This window comes from Pollachius pollachius (assembly GCF_949987615.1).
Source record: "Pollachius pollachius genome assembly, chromosome: 2".
In the NCBI taxonomy this organism is placed as follows: Eukaryota; Metazoa; Chordata; class Actinopteri; order Gadiformes; family Gadidae; genus Pollachius; species Pollachius pollachius.
Genome location: NC_136935.1, coordinates 4,774,213 through 4,796,104, shown reverse-complemented (window position 1 = coordinate 4,796,104; position 21,892 = coordinate 4,774,213). Strand labels below are relative to the sequence as shown.

General features: G+C 49.5%; 1 protein-coding gene across 1 annotated transcript in view; it reads left to right on the top strand.

Moving 5' to 3' along the window:
- Positions 1 to 13,789, top strand: part of pde10a (phosphodiesterase 10A) — a 38,569-nt gene extending 24,780 nt beyond the window's left edge. Inside the window, exons 7-22 of the mRNA XM_079758803.1 lie at positions 933 to 1,088; positions 1,297 to 1,347; positions 2,127 to 2,185; positions 2,645 to 2,696; positions 3,718 to 3,860; positions 4,335 to 4,427; positions 5,566 to 5,752; positions 6,979 to 7,121; positions 8,173 to 8,256; positions 8,886 to 9,036; positions 9,662 to 9,817; positions 10,456 to 10,625; positions 11,133 to 11,244; positions 11,487 to 11,567; positions 12,244 to 12,332; positions 13,507 to 13,789. Of these exons, the coding sequence (XP_079614929.1) occupies positions 933 to 1,088; positions 1,297 to 1,347; positions 2,127 to 2,185; positions 2,645 to 2,696; positions 3,718 to 3,860; positions 4,335 to 4,427; positions 5,566 to 5,752; positions 6,979 to 7,121; positions 8,173 to 8,256; positions 8,886 to 9,036; positions 9,662 to 9,817; positions 10,456 to 10,625; positions 11,133 to 11,244; positions 11,487 to 11,567; positions 12,244 to 12,332; positions 13,507 to 13,630 (1,851 nt within the window). The 3' untranslated portion in view covers positions 13,631 to 13,789. The remainder of the gene's footprint in view (positions 1 to 932; positions 1,089 to 1,296; positions 1,348 to 2,126; positions 2,186 to 2,644; positions 2,697 to 3,717; positions 3,861 to 4,334; positions 4,428 to 5,565; positions 5,753 to 6,978; positions 7,122 to 8,172; positions 8,257 to 8,885; positions 9,037 to 9,661; positions 9,818 to 10,455; positions 10,626 to 11,132; positions 11,245 to 11,486; positions 11,568 to 12,243; positions 12,333 to 13,506) is intronic.
- Positions 13,790 to 21,892: the final 8,103 nt, after the last annotated feature.

The following is a 21,892-nucleotide window of genomic DNA, read 5'->3' as shown; positions in this document are numbered from 1 at the left end:
CAGATTCTGTTTGCAATTTTGTTCTGATTGGCTCAAATGGATGCCAGGCGATGGGACTTATCGTGCCGAGTACGGCCGGTAACGTCCCGCGGGGGTTGCACCCCTGTGGTTCGGTTTATAGTGTTTGTGTTGTGGGATGCGGACGTCTCGACAAAGCCTGCAGCGTGACAAACAGTGCGTACCTGTAACTTCAACCACATCCTCCGCATGAACAGTTGTGGCCCACTGTTGTTGAGTCAACAGCAGCTGCAGGCCTGCGTGCAACCTGGGGTGCACCACAAGGCAGGATGGCTAGTCTGCGTGGTGGTAACCGGTGCTAAGGAAATAGCTTACAGCCGCTTGTTTTGAATGCAGTATGTACGAGGCGTTACACAGGATCCCCCTGACTCAGTGTTTTTCAACCTGTGGTACGGGAAGGTACTGCAGGTGGTACGCGGGATATTATTATTGAAACAGACAAATTTATAAAATTATATAAATCATTGACGGTAAATATATTATCATTTTTGTTCAGTTATTATAGTATTATGGCTTTGTTATCATTTCAAAAATAGTGTCGCTTCGTGCAATCCATCTTGTTTTCCATTGCACTGTGTTCCATAGATGTTTTGTGTTAATTTGTGTTGGCTAAATAATCAAACGAGTAGCATAAGCAGGGTTGCTGACTTCTTCTTTCCACTGTTTACCACATCGCCTTCCTGCAGTAATAACCGTGTAAAAAGGGGGGCGCTGGCCAGTGTTGAAAGGTTGGGCCAGATTTCTGGCCCAATCTGGCAACACTGGCGCCGGCACTCTTTGCTTAGCCACTCCGTGTCTATTTATCCATCTTTCACTGTTTGTGTATGTGGTTGTCCACGAAAGGTCTAGTGGTGCACCTAAAGTCAAAGGTTGGAAACGATCGCTCTTAACTATACCACCATCTCTCTTCGCAGGATGAACGCTTCCCAGACGGCACAGGGCATGACTCAGGGATCCATGTTCACTCAGTCCTGTGCCTCCCGATCCTAACTGCCATCGGGGACCTCATCGCCATCCTGGAACTCCACCGGCAGTGGGGCAAGGACCCCTTCAACCTCAGCCACCAGGAGGTCAGTGGACTCATCACGGTCATTGCCATCGTCGTCTTCGTCACTGTTATCCTCTTCGTCTTTGTCCTCGTCCTCACTGCGTACACAAGGCGGGGGGGGGGGATGGAGAGGTCTAGTGCGTCTGGTGTTGACCTATTCACATGACATCCAGTACAACAGAGCTAAGCGTGCCATGCTTCCCCCCCCCCCACCCCCTCTCTCTCTCCAGGTTGCTACAGCTAACCTAGCATGGGCGTCTGTAGCCATCCACCAAGTACAGGTGAGTGTGTTGCTGTTGTTGTCGGTATCGCTTTGGTTGTTGTTGTTTGGTTTGTCGGTTAGTTGTGAGCTTTAGCGAATTTGAAAGTCAACTCATTCAAGCACTGAGAGTGGAAAATGCGAGATCCGCCTTTTAAAACATAGCAGTACATCGTCAACGGGTGACGCACCTCTGAGACTCGTTTCAGCAGGGAGATTAAAACAAACCCCATCTTTCTTTCTATATTCTTGAGTGACACTGTTTGTTCTGCCTGTGTGTTTTTCTACGGGGGCGGGGGAGATAGGAGAGGGGGAGAGAAGCTACTCTGTAGCGGTACTGCGGGTGAGCTCTCTCTAATCAAGCCAGCCGGTAGTCTTTACACACCGCTCCCAGTGGGTGTCATTATTGCCCGCCAGCCAGGGTTGTTTTTGCGCGTTACAAATGGCACCTTCGAGAAACCAAGGGTCCCAGACCTGCCTGCGAGCGTGCGTTGTCACAGTGGGCCCGTGTACAGTACCACAGTGGGACGGGTTTACAGCACACTTTGCCGTGTTATTCATTAAGCCGCGATAAATACATGACATCAGTGTGTTACATGGCAGTGGCGGACTAGAAGCTTACCGTTGATTGTAAGTTTTATCAGCTAGCCAACATGGCTAGAACAGCTGTTAGCTAACCGTGTTGGAGTTAGCTACAGCTAAGAGACAGGCTTAACTGCTTTGCATGAGGGACTATGAGGGACTTGTTTTAATGGCCACTCTGTTGTTGCATTGCGTGGGCTCATTTTCCCTGTTCCCTAGGTGTGCAGAGGACTCGCCAAACAGACTGAGCTCAATGATTTCCTACTAGATGTGTCAAAGTAAGTGTGTCTGTTTGGGTTTTGAAGGGAATAAATAATATACCATGAGAGTGAATTTTGCACTCATTTTTCACTCATCTGCTGACTGCTAATGTGGGTTAACTGAGATTCTAAGCCAAATCAAAGAATTTTAAATATTAGTGGCTGGCTTGGTCCCTATCAGCCTATAGTTCAAATCCAAATCTACTGATGGGGTTTTGTGGGTGAAAGTATGGACATCATATAACCTTGAATGATGAGTTTATTTAGGGCTTCTCCAAACATAACCTTATTGTGATCTTGATTTAGCCTATAAGATTGTTATTTTACTCTTTTCAGTGTGTGGTCACAGTTTGCGTTTTAATCCAAATTCATAAAGGCTACTCCCTTAGAACCTCGTCTTCCACTACAAATTTGACTTTACCAGAGCTCTGTTTATCTTCAATATAGCGATGTTTAATCTATTCCCTTTCTGCACAGAACCTACTTTGACAACATTGTCGCAATAGATTCTCTACTTGAACATATTATGGTAAGTCCGTTCTTTGTTTTAGTTTCAAAGGTTGCGTGTCATGGGAGTCTATGTTCTGTCACATGCTGGGCTAGAAAGCTAGCCAAGTGCTACACACATGCTTATCCTGTGCATTTGGTTCAATGTCGACCATGTATTCAAGGCCGCTCAGACTTTTGACTCCAAATTCATTGTTTGGGTTGCAGTTCTTGTCGTAAGTGGACCGACAGGTTACTACAGTTGTTTAAGCTTACGTTACAATGTTTTTTGACTAACTGCTTATTTAATAAGAAATATGTTGAAAACATTTTAGAAGTATCGAAGTAGTGATGAGATGCTTTTTCCTCAGTGTTAACTTATAAATGTTTGGGACAATATTAAAATTAATATTCTAAAATAAAAACGACCACATTAGAACTGTCCACACTTTTTTTCTCTTTGTTTATCCCAGGTCATATCCTCATCGAAATACTTAACAACCCGGTCGCATATCGCATGTTCCCCTCACAGCGTGCGACCCTGGCTCCGAGCCACTCTGCAAGTTTCTTATCGGCCCGCGATGTGTGTTGATCTTAATCCAAACGCCTCTCTAAATAAGACACCTTTGTGTAGCCGTAGTTGTCCTGTGGCTAGGATTCCACCTGAGGCAGTCCCCTGCTCATGTGACTCTCCGACCCATTGAGGTGGTCTGGCCCTCCAGTTACACGGCGTGCGGCTCCCCTCTTCCTCACTGCTCCAAAGAACCAGGGTGGCCCTCTGAAGCCTTTAACGTCAACACGAAAATGTCAGCTAGGCACTCTTATCATCAGGTCTAACCCGCCCGCAAATAATATTAATAACACGGGGCAGGGGATCGCTCATAGGCACGCTCTACATAACCCCCAGAGATCATGAATCAAATCTGAGTGTTTCGGAACGCAACCCTCCTGTGTTCTGACCCGCTGCGAATCACATTACAGTAGGAGCGAGAGCTATGTGACGCTAGCAATGCTACGCTAACCTGCTAACCGTGGTCCATTCTCTGCCCCCTTCTGTGTTGCAGATATATGCAAAAAACTTGGTGAACGCGGACAGATGTGCACTCTTCCAGGTAGACCACAATAATAAAGAACTCTACTCCGACCTCTTCGACATCGGGGAAGAGAACGAGGGAAAGCCCGTCTTTAGGAAAACCAAAGAAATCAGGTGTGTGAGTGGTCTCTCCTGTCAGAACTGTCGGGGTCTCTCCCTGAAGCCCTCAGCACACCGTCTTGCCCTGACAGATGTGGAATAACGTTTTCAAAATTTTCCCGGCCAAAAACGTACTAAGGCATATCAGAAGTGAGCACAAAAAGTCCAGCTCGCTACCTTCGAGGCCCCTGCACTATGCTCTGTTGAAAAACAATGTGATTGTATCTTTCGGGTTGCCCTTCAAGTATGAGGCGAAATCCACGCTAGGGGCGATCCAAAGCTTTGGGCTTTGGGTGTGTGTTGAGGTCCACAGCACGGTATCCTAGTAATACTGTGCTGGGATCATTCATATCGGCTCCACAGATCTGCGAGCAATGTGTGTGTGTGTCCTCATTAAAAAAGCATTATAGCTCAAGCTCATTTCAACCCTCAACCTTTCTCTCTCTCTTCCCCCCCCCCCCCGCTGTTTCCCTGGGTCTCTCCGAATAGGTTTTCTATAGAGAAGGGGATTGCCGGCCAGGTGGCCCGCACCGGCGAGGTTCTGAACATTCCAGACGCCTATGCAGACCCGCGGTTCAACCGGTAACCCTCGCTGGCCTCCCCTCTCCCTCGCCCCACTTTACTTGTCCGCTCCGTTGTATGTGATTACACGCCATCTAGGTAAACCTGCATTAGAGTCCGGCCAGAAAGTGAGCCCTTGGCCTGCACCTGTCTTGTTTGGAACACCCAGACTTCTGCTTCGCTGTTCCTCCCTCTCCAGATTCAGATCTGTATAGGCGTAATCCTATTCATTCCCGGTGCCGGGTGCGTTTCGGCGTAATCCTGACGTGAGATGATTATCCGAAAGCCGTTGTGAGTTTAGCTACGGGGACCACCAGGAGGGCGCTTCCTTCGCCGCAGACGAGGGTCGGAATGGGGGGCCGTGAGTCGGCGCTGCTGAACACGGCCCCCCTTTGAAACCCAACGAACAAGCACGCTTAGAAAACGTCCTCAAGATACGATTTTTACTGTACACTTTTGTGTATGTGACTTCTTCTGTGGTGGGATTCACCTAAACTTGTTAGTAAATAAACCTCAGAATTTGACGAAAGTAGAACCATTTATTGAGCCCAAGCTTTATCGGAATACCAGGCATGTGCTCACGAAGGACTTAGCAGAAGTACTTTAAGCAAAGGAGCAGCTTAAGTATTCTTCATTTGCGTTAATAACACTGATTATTAATATTTAGTCGTATTAATATTGGATCTCATCAAGCTCTTGTTACATGTTATAGTTAAAGGTTGTATAAGCGACTCTAGGCCGAAACATAAATGATCACATTCATCTGATCTTTTCTTACAATCCGCTAGATGCCTGGCCCATAAGCAGGCCGTCAAAAAGCCGCGTCTCTGTAGGCAGCCTATGCGCCGAGATCGTACACAAAAACAAATGGTACTACCAACCACTCAAAAGCAAAATAAATAGTATTCCAACCAATCACCGACAAGGGGCGGGTGTTGTGGGGTTTTGCGCTGCGTTCAAGATAGCTTTTCCTGGACGCACGAAACACGGAAGGGAGGGGCGAGCTGGCTCTGTTTGTTTGGGACCTCGCTCCAAATACCAACAGAAGTGACGTCGACCAACATCGCTGGTACAACCTTTAACAGTCTCACAGAGACGCATGCACTCACAGCCATTCTAATCTGAACCTTGCCTCCTTAACCCCGCCCTGTGTCCGCAGCGAGGTGGACCTGAAGACAGGCTACACCACCCGTAACATCCTGTGCATGCCCATCGTGAGTCGGGGCACCGTCATCGGGGTGGTGCAGATGGTCAACAAGCGCAGTGGAAGTGCCTTCACCAAAACGGACGAGAACAACTTCAAGATGTTCGCCGTCTTCTGCGCACTGGCCTTACACTGTGCAAACGTAGGTGGCGGCGGCGGTGGCGGCAGCGGCCATGTTGTTCTGTTAATGGGGTGGGGCTTTGAGTCCATTGCACAGCTGTTATGTATATTAATTGGTGTTTGTTTTAAGAGGTGAAGCCTGTACTGTGTTTTCTAATTATTTGGTTTATTTAGCAGACACTTTCGTCCCAAAAGACTTACAGTGAGTTCTAGCACGTCAACTCTTTTAGGATGAGCTACCGGTTAGGAATTGTGAATTTTTATATTCCATTTGAAAACAAAGCTATTTTTCTCTATTGTTTAATTGTAGGTTGTGTTTGAGTGAAGAATGTTGTTTCCAAAGCAAATCTTACAATATTATATTGAATTGTAGGTGCACAGCTGGCTGTTATCTCATGGTAGGGGTTCAAGTTAACCAAATTGATTATATTCTGTACTAAAACAAGTCAAATAATAGTAAATGTTTAAGTGACAATTGAACACATTGCCAAAGTGACTCATTACATTATTTTTAAACCATCCGTACAAGCTAGAAAAAAAAAAAGATTTTATTTCCGACAGCCACACATTCCGAATACGATACGAAACAGCGCCATTGGGCAACCGATTCGAGTGGCGTCACTCCGACAAACCGTCGAACAGTAGTTCAAAGCCGTCGGCGCAGTGCTGGGATTAACGAGCTATCCCCCACTCCAGCCTCCATCCAGCCCCGAGATGAATGCCTGGCTGTAATTTAGGGTCTGGCGTCCCCCGACCGCGGCCCTGATTTATCTGTTATGGTGAAAGGCGTAAGAATTGGCATGCGCCCCTAAACTCCTTATCCCCGTCTGTCTGGGGGATCAGAGGAAGGGGACTCGGACAGTAACCAGAAGGCAAGCTGTGTTTCTGAATACACACGCGGCTGAAATATGTCGCTGAACGCTTGCGGATGTTTATGAACCTGGCCGGGGCCCACCACTGTTCTGTAAATTACAAGACCGGTGGGCTGACCTGATAGGTTGGTTCATAAATCAGGAGCACAATATGAACGGCTTAATTTCTCCCAAGCACACGGAGAGGCTCTTTAAAACCCAACAGTTCCAAAAAAAATGTAGAACAACTTTTTTCAGAGTTGCGTGCCAAACCCATTTATTTATTTATGTTCCCGTCGGTGATTAATACAACATAAAAGTTGTTACTTGTATCTTATCTCGTACACAGGCACCCGTTTCAAGTATTTTCCATCTCTCTCTGTGTCTCTCCTCACAGATGTACCACCGGATTCGGCATTCAGAGTGCATCTACAGAGTCACCATGGAGAAGCTCTCGTACCACAGCATCTGCACCTCGGAGGAGTGGAAGACCCTGACCCAGCTCAACCTCCCCACGCCCATATACAAGGAGATAGAACTGTGAGTGGGACAACCCCCCCTGCCCTCCTATTGGTCTGGGTCGGGGTCCAGTACTGTCGGCTCACATAAGCAGACCTTGTATCTTCAAGGTGTGTGTGTGGGGAGGGGGGTCACCCACAGTCATTCTGAGGTAGCCGTTCGATTGGAAGACAGTTTGAAAGGACCCAGCTCCATGGGATTCTGTTTGATCGAATCTCAACTGTGATTTGTACTTTAGTGATCGGGTCTGTTTTGTTAAAGTCGTTTTTCTTTTGTGTGATTAGAGGTATGCATCAGTAGTAGGAGGTTGTAGTTTTAAGTTGCTGGTTGGATTTCTGGGATTTTCTGGCCCTTTTGTGCTGCTTAGGAAGCTAGCATGGATCCAGGGTCCATTGCCCTCTGTGTGCACTTGAGACTGTAACTGTGACTGAGGACTAGACTAATTAAATTGACCAAAGCCTCACTGCAGATAAGATGAGGTATTTTTAACCCAAATGCATCAGTGAGAGAGAAAACACGGACTACGCAAAGTTGTCGAAAGGTAATCTGATAGACTACCCTGTATTCTACACGATACACCCTAATACAGTTCACTACGCTATTCTTCACTCAACCTAGATGTTCTGGAACTTTCTGAGGGTCGCAGGTTTTCTCATGCAGTACGCACAGCTTTTAGGAAACTGCTAAACATTTCCACCTCTGTGACGCAAAGACTGCGTCGTTTATGGAGCAAACGCTGACAGGGACCAGGTGTAGATGACAATGGGTGGGGAGATGTGTGCGTGTGTGTGCGTACATGTGTGCTTGTGCGTGTGTGTGCGTGTGTGTGTGCGTGCGTGTGAGAGCATGGTCGAGGGGGGGGACACTGTGCAGAACAGGAAGGGCCAGTGTATCTGGAAGATTGCCTGTCATCTCCACCTCCCCCCTTGTATCTATCGCTCTCCTCAAACCCATCCCTTCATCCTCCACCCTGGCCGAGTTAATTTTAGACTCTCCTGTGATCTTCCTCTCCACCTCCCTCCCCTCTGCACCCTCCCCCTCCCCAACCTCGACCCCGCCCTCCCTCCTCCAGGTTCCACTTTGACATCAGTCCCTTTGAGGAGATCTGGCCGGCCGTCTTCGTGTACATGGTGCACAGCTCCTGTGGGAAAACCAGGTGAGGGGTCCGAGGTCGCCCTGTTTGGATGGCTGGGGTCGGGTAATATCAGGGTTTGCCCTTACATGCATCCAGCAGTGGCACAAGGTAGAAGCGTGGTCATCATAGGTGCCCCCTACTGCACAATACTACTCAATTGTAACATTTTCATTTTTGGCATTGGAGGTATATTGGGGGAAAGTACTGAGAGCTAAATAGTGAATCAACACACGTTGATTCATTAGGTGGCATTAGCTCATGAATGGCTTTAGAATAAATGTAGAAAGCATTCAGAGAAAAATCATCCCAACGAGTGACTTAATAATGGAACGTAGCCTACTTATTTGATGGTGTCGAAAGGAAGTGCTACCATTTTATAACACCATTGGGTTGGAACGTACCAGAGCCTTACTGGAAACAGTGAACACATTAAAAACCTCTCTGTGCCCGCAACAATCAGCATCGTGCACGCACACATCCACACAACGCACGCCCACATCCACATCCACACCTCACCAACTCCTTCAGCAGCCCTCAGTCCCTGGGACTTTCTGCCAGCACTGAATACCGTTATGTCACCGGCCCCGACCGTGGTGTGTGTTCTGGGCCGAGGTCAAACTGTCCTTCCCCCTCTTCTCTCCGACCTCCAGCTTCGAGCTGGAGAAGCTCTGCCGCTTCACCATGTCCGTGCGGAAAAACTACCGCCGGGTCCCGTACCACAACTGGAAGCACGCCGTCACGGTGGCCCACTGCATGTACGCCATCCTGCAGAAGACCACCGGCGTCTTCACCGAACTAGAGGTCAGCCCCCCCCCCCGTCCCCGTCCCACACAAACACACACGGACGCTTTTTATTTGGAACTGGATGAGTGTTTGTGTCTTTGGTTGAACGGTTGCCGTTTTTGGTTGCTCAGGAGGTAGAGCGGGTTGACTGGTAACCGGAAGGTCGCTTGTTCGATCCCGGCTCGAGTGTCGAGGTGTCCCCGAGCAAAGACACCTCACCCTGACTGCTCCCGACGAGCCGGCTGTCGCCCTGTGTGGTTGACACCGCCGTCGGTGTGTGAATGTGTGAATGAATGGTTTTCCGCAGAAGACTCAAGACTTACCTGTTCAAAGCTCACCTAGACTCTGCATAGACACCCCGTCCCACCCTCCCTACATATTGTATGTTGTGGAGGTAGGAGGTAGGTAGAGCGGGTGGACTGGTAACCAGAAGGTCGCTAGTTTGATCCCCGGCTCCTCCTAGGAGTGTCGAGGTGTTCGCGAGAGACGAGCTGGCTGTCGACCCGCGTGGTTGACACCGCCGTCGGCGTGTGACTGTTTGAATGAATGGTTGTAAGTCGCTTTGGATGTAAGCGTCAGCGAAATCCTCTAAATCGAAATGTGAATGTAAATGTTTCGGTCTCTCTCCCCCCCCGACCTGCAGAAGAAGGGTCTGCTGATCGCCTGCCTGTGCCACGACCTGGACCACCGCGGCTACAGCAACACGTACCTGCAGAAGTTCGACCACCCGCTGGCGGCGCTGTACTCCACCTCCACTATGGAGCAGCACCACTTCTCCCAGACCGTCTCCATTCTGCAGGTAGAGCTCTCCCGCCCGCGCAGACGCCGCCGCTGGGCGTGACTCGAAATGTCCCCCCTCCCCTCTTTGATGTTCAGGTTTGTCACGAGGGTGTGGAACGAGGGACGGCTAGGGTCAGGGGTCAGCCCCCCAACACCCTGTGTTGATGCAAATATCTCAACTGTCGAATTTAGGGCTGCTCGATTATGGGGAAAAAATCATAACCGCGATTATTTTGGTCAATGTTGAAACCACGATTATTGAAACGATTATTTTTGAAAACAAGATGCATTTATTCATAATTTCTCTCAAAAAAAAACACTTTGTAACTGAGCACTTTGAAAAAAATGATTGCACTAAATGTTCAAATATTTATATAAAACGTTTAATGCTTAAAACAAATATTCTTCGAAAAAATAAAGCAGAAAAAAAGTGACTAGTCGTATTTGTAGGACCAGCATATTAGAAGGGGATGAGATTTCGAGAGATCCACCATGACAACAGTTACCGACCCCGATCCAAACTCCACGTCTATGCCGGGACCCCTCCCCTCCTCATACCCTCCCCCTCAGAAGACCCCCTGCTGTGACCTGGCTGAGCCGAACGCCTCATAAGTGGAGCTTTTGCTTTCTTATTGATCTCTTTGTTTCCCATAGCTGGAAGGGCACAACATTTTCTCCAACCTGACTTCCAGCGAGTACGAGCAGGTGCTCGAGATCATCCGCAAGGCCATCATCGCCACCGACCTGGCGCTCTACTTCGGCAACCGCCAGCAGCTGGCCGAGATGCTGACCCTACGGGGCCTGGACCTCAACAACCACACCCACAGGTCAGCGCTGAGACAGGGCCCGTGTTCGGCGGTTAGACCGGGCCCACGTTGGACCCTGGCACGGGTCTGGTCAGGGGTTGGCCTCAGCCAGTCCCGGTAGTGTCTGCAGCGATTCGCCAGGCTTTGGAGGCTTCACAGGCTTTGGTGCCCATGTTAGACTCTGCAGGGGTCTGTTCAGTGGTTAGACTGGGCCCATGTTAGACTCTGCAGGGGTCGGTTCAGTTGTTAGACTGGGCCCATGTTAGTCTCTGCAAGGGGTCGGTTCAGTGGTTAGACTGGGCCCATGTTAGTCTCTGCAAGGGTCGGTTCAGTGGTTAGACTGGGCCGATTGGGTTTAGGGCTGTTGCCAAAGTGAGAATAAAATTTGGTGCTTCGAAACACCACGTTGTGAATTCAAGGGTGATGAAGAGCTCCACATAACGACTGACCGGTCAGTCGTTATGTGACTCGGCGCCCCTGAACTGGGCTTCACAGAACCCTAACGACTCTGCTTCCTCTCCCCTGCAGGGACCGTGTGATTGGTCTGATGATGACGGCGTGTGACTTGTGCTCCGTCACCAAGCTGTGGCCAATCACGCGACTCACAGCCAACGACATCTACGCCGAGTTCTGGGCCGAGGTACGTACGTTGGGCTGTTGGACAAACACTCACAAACACTCGAAACACCGAATCAAACCCACGTGAAGGGTTAGATGCATAAGGCCTCTGCCTATCATCAGCCGTCAACAACAGGGTTCAGCAGCGCATCCCTCCACGTAATCGATGTGTATCCTACAGTCCCGATGCTCCACCGATAAGACCTCCTCAGCCGGAGTGTGTAGATAACGTCAAGGTGTGGTCGTGTCCCCTCCCCCACACAGGGAGACGAGATGAAGAAGATCGGCCTGCAGCCCATACCCATGATGGACCGAGATAAGAAGGACGAGATCCCACAGGGCCAGGTATGAACGTGTGTGTCTGTGGTGTGTGTGTGTGTGTGTGTGTGTGTGTGTGTGTGTGTGTGTGTGTGTGTGTGTGTGTGTGTGTGTGTGTGTGTGTGTGTGTGTGTGTGTGTGCGAGCGCGCGCTTGCAGGGGTAAGCGGGCGGGTGTGTTTGCGGGCGGGTGTGTCTGTGCGTGCGTTCGTGCACGTCTGTAGTTCCTATCCTCTTATTTGGTTTTGTTTTTTTCCCGCTGACCTTTTCCAATCTGGTCGCCGGCCGGTGCGGTGAGGTCCGCCAGGGCGCCCGGGCTGCGGCCGGTCTTAGTTCTCAGGCCCTGGGAGAGGTGTGGCGGTGTCAAGTAGGGAAACACCTGATAAGACGGACCCAAGGTGTCCCGGCCAGAGCTTGAGAGTCCGGCCCCCGTATCGGACGACCGCTCCGGGAGGGAGACGACTCTTCCTTAGAAGGAGAAAAACAGCCTCCGAGGCCTTTCCCGCTTCTTTCCAGGCCGTGGCAAAAAACAAACCTCAAAATAACAATAATAATAAATGCCCCCCCCCCCCCCCCCCTGTCAGCCCTGGGTTTCGTGATGTCCTGCTGCAGTCGATGTTGGTCTGCAGCAGGAGTTCCTCTCCCGCGGCTGCGTTGATTACACCGTAACCCCCAAACGGCGTTGTGTTTGTCTTGGCCCCGTAGGTGGGATTCTACAACGCCGTGGCCGTGCCGTGTTACACAACGCTGTCCGAGCTCTTCCCGCCATCCGGACCGCTCCTCAGGGCCTGCAAGTGAGTATCCGCTCTGTGCGAGTGTGTGTGTGTGTGTGTGTGTGTGTGTGTGTGTGTGTGTGTGTGTGTGTGTGTGTGTGTGTGTGTGTGTGTGTGTGTGTGTGTGTGTGTGTGTGTGTGTGTGTGTGTGTGTGTGTGTGTGTGTGTGTGTTTGTGTGTGTGTGTGTTCCCAGACTGTCGTTGGGATCCTATTCTGATGCTCTGTACCAATGTACAGTACACACATAAGAAAATATGCAGAACTGGGCCTTTTATTTTTTCTTCAACAGCCAAAAGGTCAGAATCGTGTGTGTGTGTGTGTGTGTGTGTGTGCCTGTGTGCGTGTGTGTGTTTTAGAGAATGGCGTGGTTCCTTCAGTGGGTGTGCATGCGTATACGTCAGCGCGCCGTGTCTATCAGTTCCCCCTGCGCTGCAGCTTGTACGTCCACAAAAAGGAGGCGATAACTGCGCGCGTGTGTGTTTGTGTGTGTGCGCTTGGCGTGTCTGTTTGCCGGGCGGATTGTTTACCGGGCTCACGTTACACACTCACTTCCCTCGGCGCCGCACGCCGCTACAGCCCTGCGCGACCTTGATCTGTAGGGAATGCAAACAAACGTGAGCGCTACAGTACCAAGGGCCCGACCGTGGCGGGACCCGTTGGCCCTGCTATGGGGGGCGAGGCCCCTGGCTGCCCTGCTATGGGGGGCGGGGCCGAGGGCCGAGACACGCTGGAGCCGGCTGGTGTCACCGAATTTAGGCGAGCACGGTCCAACACCCCTCATTGGTCTGAAGCGTTGCTCCCAATGAGCCGTCATCTCTGCGTTTTGACAGATTTGCAGAGCATGTGCCTATACCTGACGGTTGTTGTTGTTGTTGTGGTTGTTGTTGTTGTTGTTGTTACCCCCCCCCCCCCCCCCCCCACCGACCACCTCTTCTCCGCCCTTATTCTCCTAAAAATACCCCTTGTACACACCTATTGTATGTTGTACGTCCTTGCACTTAAAAATAGCACTTAGCATCGTGTAGCATCCAACCCTAGCGATCTTTGTGGTATACGGGGAATGGGTTCACCCAACAACTGTAGGTGCTTGGCCCTCGGTTCTATGTACATCCTCCTTGCACCGACAGTGATGTGTTGTTATTCCATGTACTTGTTGGGACCCGAACGTCGACGTCAATGTGTTGCCGTTCCCAGGGAGAACCTCACCCAGTGGGAGATGATCGCCCGCGGAGAGGTGGAGGACGTGGCGCGGAGGCCCTTGGAGCGCGAGGACGCCGAGGCCCCCCAGGGCTCCAGCCCGGTCAAGGTGGACAACTGACCCGGGGGGGCCCCAGCAGCCTCCCCGAGAGGAGCTCCCCGATTCGGCCAGGCCCCGGCCTCTGGTGTCCCCAGAGCCAGGAGCCGGAGGAGGAGGAGGAGGAGGAGGAGGAGGAGGAGGAGCCCTGACTCGCCCGGCAGGAAAAGGAACGGCCAATGGGTTCCAAAATAAAAGGCTGATTTATTTTGAAAGAAAACACAAGTGACCTCATCGGGTGACAGCGCGGCCCGTTCCTCCGCTCCCAGAGACTGACAGACAGACAGACTGCCGAGACGGAGGACCTTTGGTCCCGTCGCCCTACGTCCACTCAGCTTGGGATTCATTTGGTCAATTGGACCTGCCTGTGTGCGTGTGTGTGTGTGTGCGCGTGTGCGTGCGTGCGCCTGTGTGTGTGTGGGCCGGTTGGATTGATTGGGTCGGTCAGATAGTCTATTTTCCTTTCTTTTTCTTTTATTCTTTTTTGTACATCGGCTGGTTTCTTTTGCGGACTTGTTTTGTGCAGATGCCTTACCGTCTGAACCTTGCACCACGGGCTTGGAGATGTGAAACCATGACTGTTGCTGTCGTTCGTTCAGGCTTTTATTTTGTTAAAAAAGGCGCCGTGGGCCTTTATCCTGTAGAACTGTTATAAGCTTACGACTACAGAGAGGTGTTCGCAGTGACAGAAGGAATGTTTAGGAGGAGATGCATGTGGCGAGAGTCGCCGTCTTTAGGAGCGGCGCCGGCTAACATGTTTATTTTTTTCCATGACTTTTGAAGCAAAAATATGATGCAGTACTTGAAAAAAAAACACGAAGAAGACATTCAGCCTTTAAGGAGCGGCGAAAGCCAAGATCCCCGGTCGGTGAGAGAAGAGAGAGAGAGAGAGAGAGAGAGAGAGCGAGAGCGGATGAGCTGCGATAGAAGGGGTTAGATAATCTCAACACAACGCCGAGTCACACGGAAGTCACAATGTTCCGTACGAAGGAGGAAAAAAATAAAAAAAGAAGTGGCCCCTTTTTGCGAAGACAAGCGGTTTGGCCCCTGGCACTGAGGAACCTGCTGCATATATCAGCTTTTGAACATCTGATGAATGAAATGTGACCTTGGGCTGGCAGTTTGTTTTTAGACCAGCTGCTGACTTCACAAGACAAGGAAGAGCGAGGGGAGCACACAACGGCCGAGTCAGCAGTCTCCTGCAGCCTAATATTCTGAGTGTGTCGGGGGGGGGGGGGGGGTAAAAAAGCAAGAGAAATCTATATTTATTAGGGTTTTCAGGCCATTGAACCAAAACCAAAATTTGGAATACATGTTCATCATGTTACTTTCCTCAAGGTTAATTTATATAGTCCTTTTGGTGTTGGGGGGGGGGGGGGGAACCAAAAGAAAAGACAATGCACGATGAGTAACGAATGTTAAATCATCTGGAGTACAGCTCCATAACTGGGGTCTTCTAAAGTCTGAAGTGTGTGACGGCACATTGCAGGATGTGTGCAAAGCGTTCCGCGTTCGTTTCCAACACTTTTTCTAAGGAACAGTAATAATAATAGTCCTCATGTATGCTGTGATTTGCTCCCAAAGCAGTCCTATAACGGAACATTGTCAAAGTCACGTGTGTTCCCTAGATCTTCCAAAAAGGCTGATTTTTGTTTCGTCCTCTTGTTTTCATTCCAGTGAACATTGGTTCTCCAAAATTGAACTTTCCGAAGAAAACACAGAAAAGCAAATTCTAGAAGTACAGTTCTGTGGCCCCAAAGGTGTGACCTTATACTTTGAGAAGCGGTTAGTTGATTGCAAGTCTGCGATGATGGCATGTGTGGCTGTTTGCCTCGGACTTCATGACGTACCATCTTCAATTTCAGAATATCGCTTCCAGTAACCTTCAAACAAGAGCAACAATAGCATGCACCGAGACCGAGGTTAATATATGATTCAGCATATATAGTAATAGGTGTATTAAGTGTACATGCTAGAGATTAGTTTGTACAGACTACGATATATGCTCTGATGGTGCTAAGCTGAATGGCAGTCATGCACTTTCTGACTGTGTGAGTGTGCGTGCGAGTGTACGTGTTTGTGTGCGTGATAACGTGAGAGCGAGAGCTTCTGAATTACTTTAGTCCCCCCCGCCCACCTTAACATGGAGCGATCCATGGCACTGCACTGTCCCCCTTTTAATTTTCAGCACCAATTATATCCCATTGTCTGCACTATGTTTAGCTTACGATCATTATCGTTATTATATTATTATTATTGATGAATATTATTATTGCCATTACTACTATTGTTATTTTCTTAATTAGAGTTAAATTAACTTATATTTTTTATACAAAAACAATTGTTGGCCTTTTTGTTTTGTACAAAGTGAACATTAAGATAAACGGTTTTAGACATGCTACTGTTATCCAAATAACTGAGGAATGTCGCAACTGTAAATGTTAGAGCAGTAGCCCTAATACATTTTATTAAATCGGCCTGACTTGGGGAAAAAATAACGTGTGTTCTTTATTTTTTTCCTACTGCACCACATCGCCCCCTAGTGGTGGATGTTCACAACAGAGGTTTACACATATAGGTTCCTACCGCCACCTAGTGGCCAAGGTTTATACGAACATGGATTTAGGTTTTCTCTCTTATTACAATCGAGACACAGCGTGACAATTTTATTTTATTTTTTTTACTTTCTTTAAGTCAACCCCAGACTCAGGTAAGCCTTGAAGCGTGTATGGTCCATGAACGGCTTTAAGAATAGACATAAAGGTATTTCGTTCGTATTACGACAATTATAGCCAAGCCACCTTTTGAAAAAGGAAGGTTGCACACTTGACCTCGCAAATAAGGTCTAAATGCCAATTTACATTAATTATCAGCATCCCATTCATAACCAATAGTAGCCTGAAACACAATGCTATTCTAAACGAGGCTCTAGTCCAGACACGTGGCTGCTCAGCACCGCGTCATCTCTGCCAGAACCGAGCAGATCCGACAGGCCCCGGAGACCTCCGAAGACTTCTCCGGGCCGCAGCGTCTCTGGGCACCTGGGGCATCGAGGTCTCACCGAGAAACAACCTCTAAAGAATCGAGAAAATAATTTCTGGCTCATGTCTCTGGAGCCCTACGACGAGAGAGGAGACCCCTAGCGGTCCACTCTCGATGTGAACGGAATGAGTGCACCCCCGTCAGGGTTCACTGCTTCCACTGCCTGACTACCCGATGAAAAGCAACCGAGAGCTTGGCTAGAACAGGCTGACGGTGATCCATTCAAAATAGACGGAAAAGACCAAGTGAGCGATCACTCGTTCACCGTTGAGCGAAGAGGACACTCGGCAGAGACTCGAGTTCATCCGTCATGCTGCCTGGCCCTGAGGATAAAGGGATGGGCCAGCATGACCCATCAGTCTGGAAGGCAAACATGACTTATTAGGGAGGCAAACGGCAGGGATGAAGAATATTGAAGGCATGAGAGAGAATTACATGTATGTATTTTATATGACATAAATGTCATCCAAATCAGCCCAATTGTAGTCCAATGTCATTTAACATACAAAGGCACAAATACACACTGTAGGCTACCTACTGGTACCTCGTTTTAGTTTTCTAAGGACATTGTAGTGCATTCATCGTGTGTGTGTGTGCGTGTGCGTGTGCCTGCCTGCGTGTCTACGTCCGTGTGTGTGTGTGTGTGACACTGTTACCGTGTGTGACTGCGTGTCTACGTCCGTGCGTGCATGCATGGGTGCATGTGAATCACTTTGTGTGTGTGTGTGTGTGTGTGCCTGCCTGCCTGTGTGTCTACGTCCGTGTGTGTGTGTGTGTCTGTGTGTGTGTGTGTGTGTGTGTGTGTGTGTGTGTGTGTGACACTGTTACCGTGTGTGTGACTGTGTGTCTACGTCCGTGCGTGCATGCGTGGGTGCATGTGAATAGCTTTGTGTGTGTGCGTGTGTGTGTGTGTGTGTGTGTGTGTGTGCGTGCGTGCGGTGCATATGTGTATGTGTGTGTGTCACCCAGAGGCTGTAAAAGCTGTCAGTTCCGAGGCGGCCCAGCAGAGAATGTCTCTCTGTGTTAGTGACGTGTTTGAGGACGTGTGTGACGGCTCAACAGTATTTGGAGACATCCTCAGGGAAATTAAGGTTTTTCCATTTCCTCTCTCTCGATCCACGCGCACTATTTTTGCGGCCCCCGTCAGACGTATTAGAGCGCAGAGGAAGTGTCCCCAGTGTGGGGAAGTGGAACAGGAACTTTTACCTGCCCGTGGAACATGTTGGCGCAGGTCGTCGGGGTCAATGTTTCCCTTCCGCCGCGGCTCATTCATAAATCTCAGTTGTAGTGTACTGCGCAGGTGGAACAGTGACTTGAATCACGTTCATATACCGATGCAGCTACAGCATCAGCATATGAACAGTGACTTGAATCACGTTCATATACCGATGCAGCCACAGCATCAGCATAGTTGGTATGTGGTTGGGTTTTTGTTGAAAGCATTTGTATGCAATACATTTTTTGGCTTATAATATGCAAAAAAAAAATCTGAGGCTACACTTAATTTGAGGCTACACAAACATGTTAAACAGGCTGATTGTCAGACAGGCTGTCAGATCTTAGCCATTGTTCACAGATTTCAGTAAATTAACCTTGAGAATGATCAAATAATGATAATGATCATAAGGGGACGTCCTGGAAATAACCGGGTAGGCGTGAATCACTGGGATAAACACATAGAGCATTAAGTGGATGAGTAAGCTAAAGCAGATTTGCCGTTCAAACGGAGACGGTCTGAATGCAGTACCTGGGTGTGTTTATCGGGCCTCTAAAGATGCCCCCAGCCGTAGCTCTGAATCCGGGTGAACAGAGGGGCTGTAGACTCTAGGAGGAGATCCAGAGAGATCTGGGGGCAACGTCGAGCAGGCCTCGTCCTCTCTGAAGACCTCAGCCTGTCGTCTGTGAGCCTTTCTGTAGCTCCGTCATAGTCTTGTTACCACCAGGCTCTGTGATTCATCGTTGTCTTCCTGTCCCCAGAGTCCGAAACGAACTCCAAGCTGTCCGTGCCACGCGAGATGAGGATGAAAAGGTCTGAAGTCCACATCCACACTGCAGAACAGACGTGTGCGTAACCATTTACAATATGAAGAGATAATCAAATACAAATAACACAGGAAGCAACAAAAAACGTTCCCACTTCATGAACTTCACAGATTTACTGTTGTTCCACGGTCAATTTGTAACGTATTGGCTCGTAACACATTTTTGAGGATTATATTAAGTAATATCCTCATTGGAGATGTTTCCTGATCTGTCCCAGCAACAGTGCCAGCAGACGACCCTGCTTATCCCCCCACCCCTCACCTCAACACTAGGCAGTTTGTACTTTTTGTCCTAACTTGTCGACAAACCCAACCAACTCGGCTCAGCACACGGTGAGATAACGGGCATGTAGCCAGTAGATAACAGAGGCCTGCTCTCTATAGGAGCTGGAGGAGGCCATGAACATGGCACTGGAAAGAATGCCGGGAGGCAAGGCGTTGAGACAGAACGCGAAGCAACAAGTCTCGTACGCCAACGTCAGCCAAAGGGAATGTCTTTGCTGTAACAGTGACAAGGTGAATCGCTCTGTGTACCACTGCTCTGTTCTGGTTTGTTCTCAGCTGCAGCTGTGGGGGCAAAATCTGGACCGCTCTGTCGCCAGAAACAGATTTATATGACAGTGAGTCCCATTCTGTCTGCAAGAATCAACAGGACGATTAACCTTGTCTGTTGGTGTGTAACCAAGTAAAATAGCTCGCTGTGTTTGGAGCGTAACAGTGGGAGATGTCTGCTGTTGGAGTCTTCTACCACTAGAGGGCAGCAGAACTGAATCAAAGCTAGTCAACCAGAGGGAAAGCTTTCCACCGAATCACAAAGAGGCTTCAGGAAATAATATGATCAAGGATCAAGATCAAGATGTTGGACTTTCTAGTATTTACAGTTTTAAGGGAGAGCTGTCAGGGACCTACACACTCTTGCGCATTATAAAGATAATTTGTTAATATAATGAAACTCTTATTCAATGATAAAATGGTAAGAGGCTATGACCTTTATCAAAACATTGGAGAGCATAGCGAATTGTTGAAGGTCACATGGTGAAATGTGAGCATTAATTAGCTTGATAGAAAAGGGTTATAATATAAGACGCATTTATTTATATATATATATATAAATGTGTACATTTATTTATATATATATATAAATAAATTTGGTCTTGCTCCATAGGTTTTCTTTATCAATAGATATCTTTATATAAAGATTTAGAAATATTGAATACTATGAAACTCCAACCGTTAATCCTGACTGATAATGAAATTACCCACACAATTACCCAATTGATTATGTCATAATCACAGAGGATGATTAACGAAGCCCTGTACACGTTGAGGCGTGATAAAGAAATCACGGTGCAACGTCATTCGTTCTTTACAAAGATATAGAGGGACCTTTGCCCCCCCCCCCCCCCCCCGCCCTCCCAACATCACAAACTGTCCTGTTGTTTGGCCCTTCTAATCATCGGTCAAAGTTCCCCCCCAGCGCGCCAGCCACTAGTGTTTTCGTTGCGCTCTGCCTGCGCCACTCTCCAAATTGTAAACAGTAGTGAGGAGGCTTCCCTTCTGTCTCTCCCTGAACCCTTCCACCATGCTGCTGTGCCACGGCTCCCTTCCCCTCCTCCTGGTCCTCTGGCTGGCCTCGGCTCAGGGCGCCACCCTGGCAACCCTCTACCAGGCCCAGGAGGAAGCCAACCCCAGCGTGGGGCCCGCCGAGCTGGCTGGACTCCCCGGCGTCGAGGCCCCGGCGGACGCTGCCCTGAACGACCCGGCGGCAGATGCTCTCGCCGGCCGGCCGGACGCCGGGCCGGAGGCCCAGGAACCTCTGTCTAACTCGATAGAGGTAGAGGAACCTCAGACCGACTCTGGACATGCCAAAGATCCTGTGTCTAACTCGATAGAGGCCAAGGAAGCTCAGCCTGACTCCACAGAAGCCCAGGAACCTCTTCCTGAGACCGGAGGAGACAAGGAACCTCAGCCTGACTCCACAGAAGCCCAGGAACCTCTTCCTGAGACCGGAGGAGCCAAGGAACCTCTCCCTGAGACGCAAGAAGCCCAGGAAACTCTCCCTGAGACCGGAGAAGCCCAGGAAACTCTCCCTGAGACCGGAGAAGCCCAGGAAACTCTCCCTGAGACCGGAGAAGCCCAGGAACCTCTTCCTGAGACCGGAGGAGCCAAGGAACCTCTCCCTGAGGCGCAAGAAGCCCAGGACCCTCTCCCTGAGACTGGAGAAGCCCAGGATTCTCTGACCGACTCGACAGAAGCCCCGGACCCTCTCCCTGAGACCGGAGTCTCCCAGGACCCTCAGCCAGACACTGTCGTCGCTGACGGTGACATCGAGACCGAAGCGACCCAAAGCGGGACCGCCCAGGCCCAGGATCCCGTGGAGCTGAGCCCGGCGGCCGCAGACCTCTCCGACGACTCGGACGCCCCCGATCGGTCCGCGCAGGAGACCCTCCCGGAGGAGGAGGGTCCGGGGAACGCGGAGCTCCAGACAGGGAAGGAAGCGGAGGACTCTGGCGGCTGGGGCCTGAGTGGGCTGAGAGGCAGCTTCCAGGCCCTCAACGGATACTTTGACTCCATGGTGGAGCTTGTGGGAGGACGCAACGGAGTGTGTCAGTACCGCTGCCGACACGGTGAGCACTCTAACGCACGCTGTTCCTCACATGCTCTCAGATGTTGAAGTATACGCGAATGTTCTCATAGTCGTTGCCCCTTTTGTGCCTTAAATGACTGCCTTCCTATGCCGTTCAATAAAGATCGATTCTCCAGCTAAACTCACCGTAATTAAGTAGAGAGAGAATATATATATATTTTTAGGTATTGCTGTCAGGAAGTGATTACATTGGATTGTAATTGTGCGGGTAGCAGAGGATACGGTCCATTGACCACACCGATAGAGCCAGCCCCTACAGTGGTTATCAGGCCAGAGGCTGTTAGGGCAGAGAGGACCCATCCGTTACATAACCTATAGATCCAATCTCAGGGAGGCCAAAGATTTCACATGAGGACCTATGGATTAGAATCTATGCCTATCTGTCTCTGCCTCGCTCTCTCACTCACTCTCTTTTGCTCTCTCTCTCACTCACTCACACTGTCTCTCTCTCGCTCTCGTGTGTGTGTTTGTGTGTGTGTATGTGTGTCTCTCTCTCTCTTTCGCTCTCTCTTTCTTTTGACGCTCTCTCTATCTCACTCACTCACACTGTCTCTC